Source organism: Choloepus didactylus, chromosome 11 (assembly GCF_015220235.1).
Source record: "Choloepus didactylus isolate mChoDid1 chromosome 11, mChoDid1.pri, whole genome shotgun sequence".
Taxonomy (NCBI): Eukaryota; Metazoa; Chordata; class Mammalia; order Pilosa; family Megalonychidae; genus Choloepus; species Choloepus didactylus.
The window spans coordinates 2654521-2671821 of NC_051317.1; the positions used below are offsets into that span (position 1 = coordinate 2654521).

The 17301-nt window shown below is 40.2% G+C and overlaps 1 protein-coding gene across 1 annotated transcript in view; it reads right to left on the bottom strand.

Moving 5' to 3' along the window:
- DOCK2 (dedicator of cytokinesis 2) overlaps nt 1-17301 on the bottom strand; it is a 431071-nt gene that overhangs the window by 338435 nt on the left and 75335 nt on the right. Inside the window, exons 18-22 of the mRNA XM_037798794.1 lie at nt 16842-17025; nt 16585-16682; nt 14853-14942; nt 13789-13889; nt 12804-12938 (exon numbers count right to left, since the gene is read on the bottom strand). Coding sequence (XP_037654722.1) covers nt 12804-12938; nt 13789-13889; nt 14853-14942; nt 16585-16682; nt 16842-17025 — 608 coding nt within the window. The remainder of the gene's footprint in view (nt 1-12803; nt 12939-13788; nt 13890-14852; nt 14943-16584; nt 16683-16841; nt 17026-17301) is intronic.

Genomic DNA, 17301 nt, shown 5'->3' on the forward strand with positions numbered 1-17301 from the left:
ACTATGTTATCATACTGTGGACAGTGGATTATATATCATGGATGATTGTATGGTGTGTGAATGTATTTCAATAAAACTGAATTTAATTAAAAAAAAAGAAATTAACAAAAAAAAAAAAAAAAAAAAAAGAATAATACACAAGGAATCAAGGCCACCCAAAACCAAGATAGCAGAATCAGACGCACATAGACACCCCCTTGGAACTAGACAAGGCAGAATATAAAATAAATATATTTAGTATTCTTCAAAATATAAAAAGAAGGCTTGAAAATATGATCAAGGAACAATTAATTATAAATATACATTTATAAATCATAAAGTGACAAATTAGATTTGAAAATTAATAAAATAATTGAAATCAAAGTCAACCAAGGAGTTAAATAGCACATTAAACAAAGTTAAAGAAAGAAAATGATGGCAAACTAGAAAATAGGTCTAAAGTAATTAGCATAATGAAACTCCAAAATAAAAACCATCGAAAATATGAGAGCTTATGAGACATGGAGAATATAATGAAGTCTAACATACATTAACAGGCATTTTGGAAGAGATAACGGAGTATGTAGGGAAGGGGTGGGTATTCAAAAACATAATGAATGATTATGCAGGGAGTAAGAGAAAATGAGGTGTCAAGAGCAAGTGTCACTTTGTCTGCCTTGTGCCAAGGGGTGGATGGCGGGTCAGTGACGGGGAGAGCATCATCCGTTTGGTTCTGGATACATTAATGTTGATGTCCTTTGAGATACTGAAGGGGGAGATTTAAAGTAAATGATTGGATGTACACATCTGGCATTCAGGGAAGAGTCTGGGCTGGATTTGGGGGTTATCTGTATAAAAGCTGTAACTAAAGCAATGGGTTTAGATTCATTCACCTGTGGAGAGGGATGTCAGTGAAAGGAGGGCAAGGCTAGTGTGAGCATTGAGAATCTCCAAGGGAGAACAATACAGGGATCCAAGAGTTTGGAGAAATATGAAGAGTTTTTCATCAAGGAAGCCAAAGGCAGAGAGCATTTCAAGGAGAGAAAGGTCAAAAGTATAACCATGTGGCTCATGCTATCTGAGATATTCCTAATTGTTGGGATGATAGCATACCATTAGTGGCTTACTCACAAAATACATGGGCTGGTTCTTCATTTTTATTACCCCTATAGTACCTGAGATCTGCAGGTTTGCCCTCCCCCAAATGCCCATCTGATTTGAAATCAGGAAATAATAATTAATGCTACTATTTAGTCCAACAACTTGTGACTGGGAAGAACATTCTTCGGAGGCAAAGCACTCATGTACAAATGTGTGTACCTATGTACACTGCATCCTAAAAGCCAAATGAAATAACTTCCTCATCATTTACTACCTTGGGTAATATGGGTCTTTAGACCTGTACACTAACAGATAATTAACCTACAAACATACACTTTTTAAAAAAACTTGCCCAAAACTCCAACCCAAAATCCATACTGGTCAAAACACAAATGGCTTAAAAAATAATAAATGTTGTGACTGTAAAACAATGCTTAGCAGAGTTGAGAGACTGTGACAGAAACTAATGAAATTACTCAAGGATGTGGGGAAGCCCAGGCTATGTCTATCCTGTAATCCAATAAAAGAATGGGCAGTAAATAGCATGTGTGTCTTACATGAGGTAATCAAAGAGGCTTGTGGGGATTATAAAACCCGCATATTTTAATTTTTAATATGGAATTACCATAATCTGAAAACAAATGCTTGGCAGGACCATGTGCACACTACTTGCATACAGTGCCCTTTGCTCTTACTCACATCCTGCATGTCTCAGTTTCAATGTTACTTCTTCAGAGTGGTCTTTCCTGATCAGCTGATCTTAAGCAGAATCCCCACACCCTACCTCTTTCATTTTCTGTAAGGCTGATCATAAGAAACACTTAAATAGCCCTTCTCTGTGCCAAGCACCATTCTTTACATATATATTAACTCTTCAAATCTTCACAATAACACTGTGGGGTAATAGTAATATTATCATTCCCTCTTTGCAGACATGGAAACGGAGGACCAGAGGTTAGGTCATTTGCCCAAAGTCACCCACTAAGTCACTAGGATTCAAACCCAGGCAGAGTGGCTCCAGGGTCTGTGCTGTATTAGTCCACCTCTCTCAAGCTACTTGTTCATTTCCTTAGTGGCATTTATTACAGACTGTGATTATTTGGTTTATTTGTTTTTTCCTGTCTCTTCTAGAATTGTAGAAGCTACACAAGGATAGGAGCTACATCTCTGTCTTGTTCACTGCTATATCCTGGCACAGCACTTGGCCAAATAGTAAGACTCAAAAAATGTTCATTGAATGAGTGAGTGAATGAATGAATGTGTCTTTGCAACAGGCCAACAGTGGAAGCCTAGAGCCGAGGGGCAGAGGGATCAGTTTGGAGACCTGAAGGGCAGTGACCATATGTGCCTCATACCTATGTCTTGTTCAATCTTCCTTCCACTTAAAAATACAATAAGTGGGAAGCTCAACAACTGAGCAATAAATTATTTTCTATTAAGGAAACAAACTCTACTTTGGGGTGATGCCTGCCTCAGGTGAGTTTGAAGTGGATCACAAAGTACATCCAGTCATCCTCATTCACTTAGTCATCCCTATCAATTATGTTAGCTTGGTGGATTTCACCCCTCCGGCAAACCAGACCCTTAGTATTTAGCATGTTCATATTTACTTACAGGGGATTTTCAGACACATTTTCTAAATCTACATATTTATTCAGTAAATTGATCTCCCAACCAAGCCATTCTCTGTGGAAATGTCAGCATCCACATTTGACAGAAACAGCTACTTTTGTGCTCAAAGATTCTGCCAGCAAGCTGACTCCCAGACATCTAACAAGAGTTAACAAGAAAAGCAAATTGCCTACTGCTTCATCCTGGAAGAATGAATTTCTTGTGTCCTCCATGCTTTTCCCTTAACTATCTCCAGCACAGACAATCTTGTTCTGAGAAATTAAGCCATTTAAAGGGGCAATAGAAGTGAACAAGACCAGTGTCTTACACTTTGTTGTGAGCAGAGCATTAGATGGATGCCAAATGCCTCTGAAGGATCAGCACAGAGAAGCCAGTCTAGGATTCCATCCTGGCAAGGACAATTAATTCACAATGTAGGTAACCTACATGCAGATGGTGGGAAATCGGTTACGCTCCAAAGCCCTGAGCCCTCTGCTTATTCTGATGCATTCCTGACTGCACATTAGGAAAGATGCTAAGCTCTGGGAAAGGGTTGGCTATCTAGCTGATTCACCAATGACTTCCTAATTGCAAAATACTATGCTTCTGATCAGTGTTCGTCTCCATGACCTCGCCGAAAAAGCTGGCATCACTGACACTCCCTCCTTGAAATTCTCTCCTTCCTGGCTCCTGGAATGCGAATCCTTCCTTCTTCCTCTCCTAGGTCCCTGAACCCCCTTGCTGGGACTCTCTCTCCTCTCACTCATCCCTTTAACATGCTAATCCCCTGGGCTTCACTGGGAGTTTGATAGCATTATTCATCTTGTGCCATAGCTTCAAATATCCCTTTGATTCAATGTCTACTGAAACTATCTTTCCATTTTCCACTCACCTGAATTCCAAATCTCTATCTAAGAGCCTGCTATACATTTCCATCTGGCTATGCAATGAACACCACAAACATTGCATGCCCCAAAGCAAACACGCCATCTTCCTCCCAAACCTGTTCCTTCCCAGTATTCAGCATGCTTATTAACAACGCCTGGTCAAATGGGCCAGAAAGTTCAGCACCAGGTCAGCTAACCTGATGATCACCTCCTTTGTTCCACTCCCACATTCAATTAGTTTTTTCAATCCTGCCTTCTATAAATCCTTCCCTTCTTCTCCAGCCCCACTGTGACTCCCTTAGTTCAAGTCATCCTTACTGCAATAGCTTCTGCTTGATCTACTATCTCCAGCCTCTCCTTCTTTTCTACCATTTTCCACATAGTAATCATTCTTCTACAGTTATCGTTCTAAACCATGAATCTAACCATGTCTATTCCTTGCTTAGAAATTTCAGTGGTTCTCCACGGCCAAAAGCTGTCATTTCAAAACTATTCCCATGAGGGAAAAAAAAGTTAAGCATGACCAAATGAATGTGTATTTATTTATAAATTATATCCATGTACTATTCTAATAAAAAGTTAAATGTTTGTAAAGTTTTATTTCTTCATTTTAGGATAAAATAAAGACCTTTTCATATTTTTACCTGATCTCAAGGGATCTGTTTATACACCTGCTGGGATACCATCTATGCCAATATTCTCCAGACGGGGAGGATGAAGTCAAACTCCTTGGTTTGGCATTCAAGATGTTTCACAATCTAACGTCAACCCACTTCTCCATCATTCCCTTCCCCCTCCACCACAGCTTCACCCATTAGCTACTCTTCTCCACAAACATGCTGCCTACGGGTGGGTACAACATAGTACACTGGACCTAGCTTTTGGTGTCAGATCCCTCCCTGCCAATGGCTAGCTGTGTGACCTGGAGTTACTTTCTGTATATGGGGGGAGCCTTGATTTCCCCTTCTGTCAGTTGAATGTACTAATGCCCATACCTTGCAAGGTTGTTGTAAGTATCAAGTGAGGTAGAGCAAAAAGCAATATAAGGCCAAGCACAGAAGAGAGGGTTAACGGCATGGTATCTACTAGTAGCAGGCATAATTGGAAGTTCTATTGCATATATTTTTCCTTCCATTCGGAATTTGTGGATCTCTTTTCTTCTGTAGGTGGTCCTTTTAAATACTATTCAATGTCATTACCTCCTCTGAGAATCATTCCTGGATCCTCCCCAGGTGGAATTTGTCAACAAACTTGTCTGCCCCCTTAGGTAAGTCTCTTTATCCCAGTAAACTGTGATTTGATTGTTGCATGCATGTCTATTCACCTCCCCCCACACACACACTAGATTGTAGCTGCTTGAGGTAGTCTGATTTACTATTTTCAGCGGTCCCTGCACTTAACAAAGTGCCTAGCACATAATAGGTGTTCAATAAACGTTTGCCAATATTTCCATAGCAAAAGGGGAAAAAAACTATTTAAAAGTGCACTCATAGGCACAATCTCATTTCTAATAACAGCAACTTACTTGACAGTTTACAAAGCGCATTCACATATGTTCATGAGAAACAGCTGTTCGCTCCCCCTCAGCACTGTAGCAACTCATAAAAACAGATGATAAATTAAGAAGTCACAATTTGACAATATCCCTTGTACGACAGTTTTCTCTTCCATCCTGATCTGATGGCAAGTTAATGTTATCATAAAATAATTCCATTAACTGCAATTGTGCAGTTTACTGAGCTATTACTGTCATCAAAAAGCAAAATTATATGCAAAACCTAAAACAGAGGCTTATATAGGAATAAATGGCATTAACAGACAAATTACATGAAGGAGAAACAGGAATAGCAATGTGATAGGCATTGCGGTCCATCCTGTGTAAACAGATGAGTACATTTTAATATTTACTCATATATGAAAAATGAAAACAAATCACACTGGCAAGTATCTTTGTGTTAAAAATCATATTTGTTTAAAAAGACCAAGGCTTATGTATTCCCTCTGACTGCAGGCTACACTGTGCATATCTTAGCTTTCCTCAGACAATCTTACTACCTAATATATTCATAATATAGGAAGAAACTGAGCTGGGAGAGAAGTTGCGGGGGGGGGGGTGGGCAGCATAAAGTAGAATGCAAAGAAAAAAAGACAGACCACTAGAGAGCTGGCTCCTGGGTTCAGATCGTTGGTGCTGAGGGAATAACATTTGACTGGGAGAGGTGAGCTGGGCAGGTGGTGTCCACTGGAATTGTCACCCCATGCTCCTAGGATGCCTGTGTTAATGGAGTGGCAGCCCCCAGTGCAGGCAAATGGCACTCCACATAGCATGGTAGTCCTTTTCAGCTCCCAGGTGAGGAGTGGAGGAAAAGGTGAGACCGTCAGATAATTGTGACGGTTAATTTCATGTGTCAATTTGGCAAGGATATGGTGTCTAGTTGTTTGGTCAAGCAAGCTCTGGCCTGATTACTGCATGGGTATTTTGCAGATGAATTTGCATCAATAGTGAGTTGATTGCATCTACAGCTGATTGCATCTACAAACAACAAAGGAAACTGCCATCAGCAATGAGGGGTGTCTCCTCATCCAATCAGCTGGAGTTCTTAAAAGCTGGAAGAGAGAATTTTTGCTTCTACTTCATCCAGCCAGCTTCTCCTAGGGAATTTCCAGCCTGGGGCCTGCCCTATGGAATTCGGACTTATCAATCCCCATGGTTGCGTGAGCCAATTCCTACAGTAAATATGCTTATATGCACAAATGTATTTAGTCAGTTGCTTTTCTTTGCAAAACACTGACTAGTAAAATTCTACTGCTCCCTTCAGGATGCAAAATTCATTTTTCTTTCTCAGACCGGGGACTCATTTCCAAAGAGTATGCACTAACCTGGGTCTGCCTTATATCAGCTTTTCTTTATTCATTCCTTGACAATAAAGATAAAGTCATGGTTGCCTGGACAGCTTAGGCATAATGGTGAGGATGCTTTCCCAACAACTCCAGCCCCAAGTCATGATTTTCTCTGCTGAATTTCTACTGTACTTAGGCCTAGTCCCACACCACCTAACATCTAAACCCAGGCAGCCTTCTTCTTAGCGACACCACCCTGCTCCCACCCTCCCAGCACCCAGGGAGGTGGCCCTGCCGCTGGAGCTGCTCTCTCTCTTATGACAGCTGTTCCTTTTGGAAAATCAGCCTCCACACTTGCATGGTCTGGAAAAAGTTCCAGTCCCCAAATCTGCTTAATCAGATGGGGCAGAGTGCAAAACCTAGCACTGCTAATTCTTATCTCTGTGACCTTTGAGCTTAAATCTAAGCATGAGTTTCCTCATCTATGAAAAGGATATAGACATGGTGTCCAATTTCATATTGAAAGAATGGCCACTACGTGCCAGGTGCTTTTCTCAGTCCTTGGGATACAGTAGTGGACAAAGCAAAGATCCCTGCCTTGTGGAGGTGATACTCTCACAGGGAGAGGGGCAGTAAACAAAAGCATAATAAATGATGATATGGTATATTAACAGGTGATTATTCCTACAGGTAAAGGGAAAAAAGAAAGAAAGAAAAAACACAAAGTCAGGGGGTGGTGGGGATCAGGAGTGCTGGAGGCAGGGGTGACAATTTTAGATTTGAAGAAAGCTGTGAAGGAGGTGAGGGAGTTAGCCAAGCAGATATCGGTGGGACAGGTGAAAAGGCCCTAAGTCAGGAGCTTGAGCCATAGCCAGGAGGCCAGGGTGGCTGGCACTGAGGAGCAAGGAATAGGAGGAGATGAAGTCAGAAGGAGATAAAGTCCTCCATAGGATTTTTGTGAAGATTGATGGAGATAATGCGTGAAACGTGCTCAGTGGATAATAATAACCGTGGGCACTTATATCCATTAGCTCATTCAATCTGAACAACCTGAAAGGTGTTATTCTATTAGTTACTGTTCTATTCTTATGACTATTTTACATATTAGGAAACTGAGGTTTGCCCAAGGTCATACACATTAGTAAGTGGTAGAGGTAGGATTCAAACAGAGTTCACAACACATGTGGTCTGGCTCCGGAAACAGCTGTACTTTAACCACTGAACTGACTGCCTCTCCTAAATAAAGTGGGTGGCGTTGGAGGGCTGAGGAAGGAGACTGTGGATGGTAGAGCAGGCCCATGAGACTAGAATTACATAGAGAAGGAGGAGAAAGGCTCGTAACAAGAGCAGAAGGCATGATGCAAAAAAGGAACCAGGCATAGCAAGCAGCCCGACAAATTGCCACTGGGCACAACAGCTGCTCAGGTCAAAGGGGCCTGATCACACTCACAGCAGACATAATCAAGGTCCAACAAATGAGGCCAGCAACAGACCAAGTTGAATTCACAGGGCCAGAAAAGTTCCTACACCATGGTGCTCAGAAAGCACAGGTACCCAGGAAAGGTGTCTCCTACCTCCCAAAACATGAACAGCAAGAAAAGTTGAGGATAGCATGAACTCCCATCCAGTAAGCCAAATTTTGAGCATGCATCAAGAGTCCAGAATTTCTTCTTAGTAATTCAAGTCTGGGTTTTTGAAACAAGAAGCCTTGTTTTCTCTCCTAGGTGAAAACATGATAATCATAGCTAATATTTATTACATTTATGGAGTAAGTAGCAGATACTGCTTGGAGAACTTTGCACATTTCATCATCAAAACCCTATGAGCTGGTGTATCCCCATCTACAGATGAGGAAACTGAGGCTCAGAGAGGTTGATCACTCACTAAAGTCAGGTGCTTACAGGGACAGAAAATATACTCCCTCCAAGGTCTGTCTGACATGACCCCTGTGCTCATAACCATTACTTGAGACTGCCTCCTGTGATCTATACTATGGCAATATCAGGATTTGTCAGGAAGAAGAGACAAGTGAGGGAAAATCGCATTGCAGCACCAAGCTCTGCATCTAATCTCTTTTAGAGGGTTATCTTCACAGCAGCTAAGCAGTCTCATTTCTATGCTCCTGGCCAGTAGGAAGGGGAGTGACTAAGTGCCCATCAGGTGGAACAGGGAAGCATGGATACTTCAGGCTCCAAGTAACTTCACAAGCTCAGAAACCTCGGGAATTAGCAGAGCTGGTTGTCTGAGCATGAGGATAAAAGGCACTGCAAGGAGCTTTGTAAAGAAGCTCAGTGCCTGGAACATATTCATTTCAGCTCTTCCTGAGTGGTCCTCTGTACCTACCAGGGGCTCAGTAATTCTAGAGAAGCCTATTGGATATTGATCACATTTACCGTCACTTGGCATCCTTTAGACACACTTCCTGTACTTTAGTAATTTCTTCTTATGGCAGAGGCTAGGATCTGCTCTTCCAACTTTCTTTTCAGCTATGGCACAAGTATAATGTGATCTAAGCTCAGCCAATCGAAGATGTTTGCCCCAGGCATTGACTCATGAATTACTAAGACAAGAAGAAGGACAGGAAACTCACTTTTTCTGACTACAAAATAGAAATGAGTAAACCTAAAATGTAATTTCATCAATTGATTTCTGGAAAGGGTGTTAAGTACATGTAGTGGGGAAAGAATAATATGTTCAACAAAAGGTGTTGGGAACACTGGATATCCACCCGCAGAAGGATGAAATTAGACCTCAACCTCACACCATATACAAAAATCAACTCAAAATGGATCAAGAACCTCAATATTAGAATTCCAACAATAAAACTCTTAGATGATAACATAGGGGCAAATCTTCATGACTGGGATTCACTAAGGGACTCTTAGACATGCACTAAAAGCATGAGCAACAGAAGAAACAACAGATACATTTGATTTCATCCAAATTTAAAACTTTTGTTCCTCAAAGGAAATTATCAAGAAAGTACATAGACAACTTACAAAAAGGAAGAAAATAGATGCAAACTATATATTAGATAAGGGTTTAATATCCAGGATATATAAAGAATTTTGACAATGCAACAAGAAAAAGACAAACAACCCAAATAAAAAATGGACAAAGGACTTGAATAGATGTTTCTCCAAAGAAGATATACAAATGTCCAATAAACAAATGAAAAGATACTCAACACCATTAGCCATTAGGGAAGTGCAAATTAAACCTACAATGAGATAGCACTTCCCACCCACTAGGGTGGCTATTGTTTTTTTTTAAAAAAAGTAAAATAACAAGTGTTAGAGAGGATGTGGAGATATTGGACCTCTAGGTGCACTGTTGGTGGGAATGTAAAATGGTGCAATCACTGTGGAAAGCAATAAGGCGGGTCCCCAAAAAGTTCCCAAGAATACAGAATGATAATTTGACCCAGGAATCCTACTTCAATTTATATACCCAAAGAGAGTGAAAACAGGGTCACAAACAGATACAGGTACACCAATGTTTATAGGAGCATTATTCTCAAGAAGCAAAAGTTGGAAACAACCAAGTGTCCACAACAAATGAAATGGATAAAGAAAACTTGGTACTAACACATAATGGAATGTTCTCTGGCCATAAGAAAAAAAATGAAGCTATAAGACATGCTGCAAAATGGAAGAAACTTGAAAACATTATATTCAGTGAAATAAGCAAGATACTTAAGGACAAAAATTACATGATATCACTTATAAGAGATGATTAGAAGTAGCAAATTCACAGAGATAGAAAGAAGATTAGAGGTTACCAGAGGAGGGGGTGATGGAGAGAGCGAAGAAGGGACAGTGTTTGGTAAAAAAAAAAATTCCAGTCCTTCTGAATAACTCTTCTTCTTCCCTTACCCAACAACATCCTGCATATTGATATAGGAAATCCCTAGCCTTGCAAATGTTTATGTGCAGGATGTGCAAGGAAAAAATGGGAAAGGAACAAATAATGGGAGCTACATCAGCTGCAATTATGTACATGGGGAAAGAGAACAAAGGGATGACAGAAAACAGAAACACAAAGCCAGATGCAATAAGCCCAAAAGCAATAATTATATTCCAATTTCCCACCAGCTGGTTGAGAAATCTCAAATCTCAAGGCATTGAACCTTCTATTTTCCACGTAAAATACCCCCAAATATGGGGAAGTATCCCAATCACTTCCCAATACCCCAAGGCCCCACTGGAGAGCAAAGATTATAAAATGTACAAGACACACAAAATCCTACCTTCCCCCAGCATGAGTTCCTGGACCCCGCCACAGGTCAGTTTACATTTTTGTTTCTGAGGAAGGATTCAAGTTTAGCCCTTGGTTCCTAGAGACCATCTTCTGGCCCAATGCATTCTCATAGACCCCAAAATGCACATCATTCAACAAGCATTTTTTGAGTGCCAATGATGTTCCATATGCTCTAGTGAGTGATACAGCAAAGAGTAGCAGATCACCCCACTCCTTAAGAAAGTGAAAGTCACTTAGAGTCCTGGCAGCACTGAATTTACATTGATTGAATAGTTAGGAGCTCTGCAGGATGACATGCCTTGAGGCAAAGAAGAAAAAAGCAAATGTACAAAGTAGTTTGCTCCCATAGAGGGAAGAGTCAAACAGTAAAAGAGATAAGACAGGAAGGAAGTGAAGGAAAGAAGAGAGGGAGGCAGGGAGGCAGGGAAAAAAAAAAAAAAAAAACCAAAAAAGAAGAACTAGAGAAGAAGATCTGATGATAAGTGATAAATATATGTTCCTGTTACAGATCTAAAGTTCTTATTTGAAGGACTGGTAAGATATCCTTGCCTATTAATCTTGAATTGTAATGTCTGAATCCTTGAACTCCTTCAAGGAATTCAACCCTTATAAAGACATTCCGTAATAATCACTAGAATCTCCTACTGATTTTCAAATAATTAAAAGTATCTCTCAAACTTGAAAAAGTACTTCCTGAGACTTTAATACACAGTCTCTGCCTTGACTAACTGACAAACCAGAGGAACTGAAACAGGTATTTCACTTTTAGAATAACTGAAATGACATATGATTTGAATCATAGTTCAAGACACCCATCTCTTTCTACTCAACACCTGAAATCTCAAAGAATGTTTTAGTAGAATCCCAATTACCCATTTCAGAACACCTTGTCAACCATAGCCCATTCATTGTCATGATCAAAATGACAGCCACAGACTTGAACTATCTTTTGGGAAACCATCTCTCCAACAAAACAAGATCAGACTGTGTGGCTGACCTAATCCATGACTCCAGATGTGCATCTGTGACCTTATCTACACAATCTGCAGATTTCATGCCCCTGGCAACACTGTTTGATTAAGACTTAGCATGTGACTCAAGACAGTTCTTAGCATAGGATTTTGCTGGAACAATGAGGAACCAATGATTGAAGAAGCTAGCAGAATGTGAGCCTGAGGTTGCCAGTGACCTCTACACTGGGACACTTGCCTCAGAAAGCAACCAACAAAAGGAAAGCAGGGCCAAGATCTAGAGACATACAGACTATCCTGACGATACTGACCTTTTAGATGTAGCAATGCCTGAGGCCAGTCTACCCCTTGGATTTTTCAATAATATGAAATAAAATAAAATCCTATTTCTCTCTAAGTCAGTTTGAGTTGAGTTTTCTTCATTTGCACTAAGAATCCTGACCAATACATTCCTTGTATATATTTTTCATATTTCCCATCTTATTACCCAACCTGTTTACACACACAACCAATCATCTGCCAGATTTTGCCTTATAGCCAGGATAAATACAAATCATTCTTTTGCAGGTTGCATTTGAATGCCTCCATCTCTAAAGATATTTAAAAAGGCAACTAATCTCTCTGATACTGAACATCAAACATCATATCTCTTAAGTGCTCTAACACTTCAGCTCACTTGCTGGCCACTAGGATCTCAAGGACAAACAGGTCAACTGCAAATATCCACTCATCTGTCATGCACAGACTACTAGAGCCAAACAAACATCAAACCACCTGAGTTCTGCTCTCTCGACTCCCAGCCCCTCCATCATGGAATATAGATTCCTGAAAAGTTTTCACAGTATCTGAAATCAAATGACGAATGTTAGATGAAGCACAAAAAAGCCCCAAATTACAGATCACATTTATTGGATGAATCATAACTCTACAAATGTTAGCTTCACGCTAACAGACAATATTTCTTTTGCCCTTGCAAATGAACTTTGAGGGTACAATTATTACATATTCATAATTCTCAAGGTTGGGTTTTTTAAGTTGTTGCTTATCGACAGATGGCTATAATTTTTTTAAAGTTTCTCAAACAGTATGTATACAGTTTTATCCCAGAGAAACTGCAAAGCCAATCAATAACTTTTAGATAACAGGTACTCACTGTGAAAATAACGTCCTCGACCGAACGATGAACTTGAACACATATTCCAAAGCTTTCAGAGTTCTTAGAATCGGTTCACATTGCTCCCCTCTGCTGGAGGTATCCAAGTAAGTCTTCAGAACCATCATCAATTTCCTAAATAAGAGATACATTTTCAAAATACATCTCTTTCCAGCTGACAGCCTGGTAATTAGTTTGCTCAGTAAATTATAAGGCATTCAATCAAAGGTTAAAGGTGGTAGGCCAGGCTCACTAATTTGCAAGCATAAAAATAACTCCACTTTAAAAAATAGATTTATTGCAGCAAGTGAATAAGTAATTCCTGCCCATAAAAAGCTAGCAAAGGAAAAACTAGTGGGAAAAAAATCTTTTGCCTAGGAAAACTAGCCACAATCAAAGTATGAGTGGGACTAATGGTGGTGATAATGTCCTTTTCAGCCTTTTCTTTATATGGAAAATGTTCTTGTAATATCAGGAAACTCCCTTCCATGTTTCTTCATTATTGGCCAAGCAGACTTGTAACTCTTTGCCTGGTTTCAAGACCTCTTCACAAACTGGCCCCCATCAACCTTTCTAGCATCATCTCCCATCCTTAACCCTCAGCATCCTATACCAAGCTACTCAGAGCTACTTGGCATGTACCCCTTCTCTCTAATCTTTGAATCCCAGTGCTGACCACAAGCAAGCTCCTTGGTAAGTGATAGTCGAATGAGTGAGTGAGTGAGTGAACAAACACCTCCATAAAGAATTCATCCCAACCTACAGGTTTGCCACCATAAAGAATTCATCCCAACCTATAGGTTTGCATATTTAATTGACATCCAAATAACCCAGGCATGTTTGGGATGGGTTGGGATTTATCAGAAAAGAGAGAATTCACACAGGCTGGTTACAAAAGGAAAGCATTGAAGTTCCTCGTGCCCTAGACATCCCAGCAGGCCAATCAGAAGGTAGACAAGAAATCTCTGTGTGCAAAGTTACTTACTTGTAAGCCAAGGTAGCACTGAAATGCTGTTGAATGTAAGCCTCTAGAACAGTGTTGAAATGCTGGAATTTCCGGTCAGCAATGAGTCCTATTATATAGATCTGAGGAAGATGCAAGGAATCAGTGTTTTCAGGGCAAACACAGGGGAGGAAGCCATATTCACATGTCAAACTGAACCCCCTATCAAAATTCTCAATGACTTCTCTATTTGCCCAGGAGTTAGCTTCCTAGTATACAGTTAGTCCTTTTGACTAAGGTAGTATCTTCCAAAAAAAAAAAAAGTTTCAAAAACTGTGCTACGGGATGTTGTAAGATGAAAATATTTCATGGTAAAATAAGTTTGAGAAATTCTGTTACCATCACTAAAATGTCGTCTTTACTGCAGGACTTTTCAGAGTCTAATATACTTACGTGCATTGTGAATCTCCAACAAGGTCAGGCAATGCACAGCACTTCCCTAAGTTATTTAATCAAGGAATCTTTTCTTCATAAAGCATCTTTCTGGTAGGGCTAGCATTCCAAGGAATTCTCTTAGGAAACACCAGGTTAAGGCCCAGTTGTCTCCCAGCAGCCTCTTTACAAATGCCCCTGACACAAGAGGCTAACACATTAAGACTTTATTGGTCACTGATAAACTAATGCAGGTGTTTCTTATGCTTATTTTGACATGACACTGGGAAAACATGAGTTGTGACAAAGAGAGGAGGAAGAGACCATTTGGGAACACAGAAAGAAGAAAGGGCTGGATGGCGCACCACCAAGAAAGTTTCTGGGTAGGCAGAAGTCGTGTAATGACTCTGGGAGTTGGAGAATATGATTTAAGAAACATTTTGGGTTTCTTTATAACCTTGCCAAGGATTACCTCTTAGTATTCATGGAGAGCCAGAGATCATTCACAGGATCCAGCCCTACTGTACCTTCAGCCATGCCAATCTGATATCAACACTTAAAACTCCCCTTTCACCCATCCTGCCCCATGCTTTCAAAAGATCTTGAAACAAATGAAAGAGCAGATCATTCACTGATCTAGTTGCCAACTAAAATACCTGTCCCCTCTCTCTTACCAAAGCATCAAAGACGAGGATGTCATACTCATTACTTTGAGAATGTTCCATCATGATGTTGAAGAGGGCATCCAGAGTATCCTGGAGAAACTGGACAAAACAATGAAGGTCACATTAAGGAAGAGTATAGGTGATCCAGAAGTTCCACTCTTAAGTGTATACCCAACAGAATGAATATGCACATCCATCAAAAAACATGTTCAAGAGATCCATAGCTTTAGTCATAACAAGCCCAAACTGAAAGCAACCCAAATGTCCATCGACAACTGAATGGATATATGGTGGTAATTTCACACTACAGAATACTACACAGCAATAAAAAAGCAACATGCAACACGCAACAAAAAGGATAACTCACAGACACTGTGTTAAGTGAAATGTCAGACAAAGAATTTATATTCTTTAATATCCCATTGTTATGAAGGTCAAGAACAGAACAAAAGCCCATCTAGGAGGATGAGGAAGTGGTCATTGACTAGTAGGGCATGAGGAACATACTGCAATGGGGAAAATGTTTGGTATCTTGATCTGGAAGTGGGTACATGGGTGTATACATTTGTAAAAGTTCAGAGAGCTGTACTCTTAAGATTAGTGCTCTGTTCATATTTTACTATGTATATTATATTTCAATAACAAAGTGTAAAAAAAAAGAAAAATGGAAAAAATAAAAAGAATGCAAAAGGAGAGAAGGAATTTTCCCTCAGATAACTTCTCCAAGATTTCCAAAGAGGAAAGTCCTTATAAAATAGGTATCTGGGGGATTTCTCTGCCATTATTCAACCAGATAGGTAGGTCAATAGTGCACACTGAGAACACTGATATGGAAATTCTACCACTACTTCTCCATGTATGGGCAAGTAAATATAACTTGATTCTCCTCCCTTCTAAGGGATGGGTCAATATTTCCTAAAGTCCCTCAAAACACAGAGCTGTCACTTAAAGGTGTTTGATCCCAGAGTTTCTGCTGTGTCAAGTTCATGATGGAGACAAGATCATCAGAACTGCTGGGAAACACTTGTCCTAATTCACACTGCTGAAGAGGCAGTTGCTTTAATTAGATCTGCATTTAGAACACTTTATATTCTCCAGCACCATGTGACACAACAACATACCTGATATTTGCATTGTTTTCTGCTCATTTCACTTAAAATGTGAACCCTGGTGTCTTTCCTTTCCTCATCTTTAATACATAATGTTCTCAAAGCAGAGGAAACCAAGAACACTTTTTATTTCTAACAAAAATGAATGGGTAGCACTAAAAGATCATACTACCATAGCAGCATATAACAACAAAAATAATAGCTATGGTTTATTGAACTTTATATGTTTTATATGCTTTAGTTCAATTATTGCATTCTATTTGTAAGCAACTGTGCTAATTTTTAAATAACATCACCTTGAATGCTGATAATAACCCTGTGAGGTATGTCATATTCATATTACCACATACAGTGGCAAGTAGGTGAGGTGGCATTACACCCAGGCTTACCTATTTGCAGAGACTAAGCACAATCATAGTTTCCAGCTGCTCAACATTCAGTGCCATCAAACCAAGACACATGCCCAGACTTCCCAATAAAGTTTCCTCATTGCAAGCTGGGACAGTGTTTCCCATTGTCAGAGAAAAAAATTTGTCCTGTATCTTTCAACAGTTCACATCTCCCCTGAAGCCACCCTAAATTAAAGTTCTGCCATTAGTATAAGAATACAAATAAAACGAAGTCCCACTGACCTTCACCACTTCCTCTCCATCCACAATCTTCAATTTTTCTAAATTCTCCTGTAGTAGTTGAGGTTTCATACGCCACTTCAGCAAACCCAGCAAGCCCACTAAAATTTAGTCAAGAGAAGCAGAATTACTATTACCAGCCTAAACTGCCCACAACAGGACCTCCCCAGGCTTGCACAAGCACACACGCATGTGCATGCACACACACATACACATAAACATGTGCACGCACACACACAAGCTCTTGATGGTTCCATTACCGTTCTGGGTGAGCTTTGTGGAGCACACTAGGGTGGAAATGGAGAATACGTCCCGGGAGCTGACAGACAGCCCCCCGACACTGCTGGAGCTTCGGCTCAAGGTGGTCCCCTTGTTTTCCATATGATGCCGATAAGATGGAAGAGTCAAGTAAGCACTGGCATCCTCCATCTTCTTGCTGTCCCCCTGGAAACAACACCTTGGTTACCACCCCAAGCCAGGGCCACAGGCCCAATGCTACACCAAGCTCGCAATGGCCAGGTTACAGGCTGCACGCAAGGTGAGTGGGGCAGAAATACAGTCAAGTCATCAGAAAAGCAACAGATATCAGCTGGTAAGGCAGGGCTATTTTTTCCACAAATTAGGCAAAAAAAAAAAAAAAAGATACATTAATGGCAAAGGGGTTGATCAATCAGTTGAAGGCTCTGGGAACTTCATAAATGGCAAAAAGGAAAGTGAAGA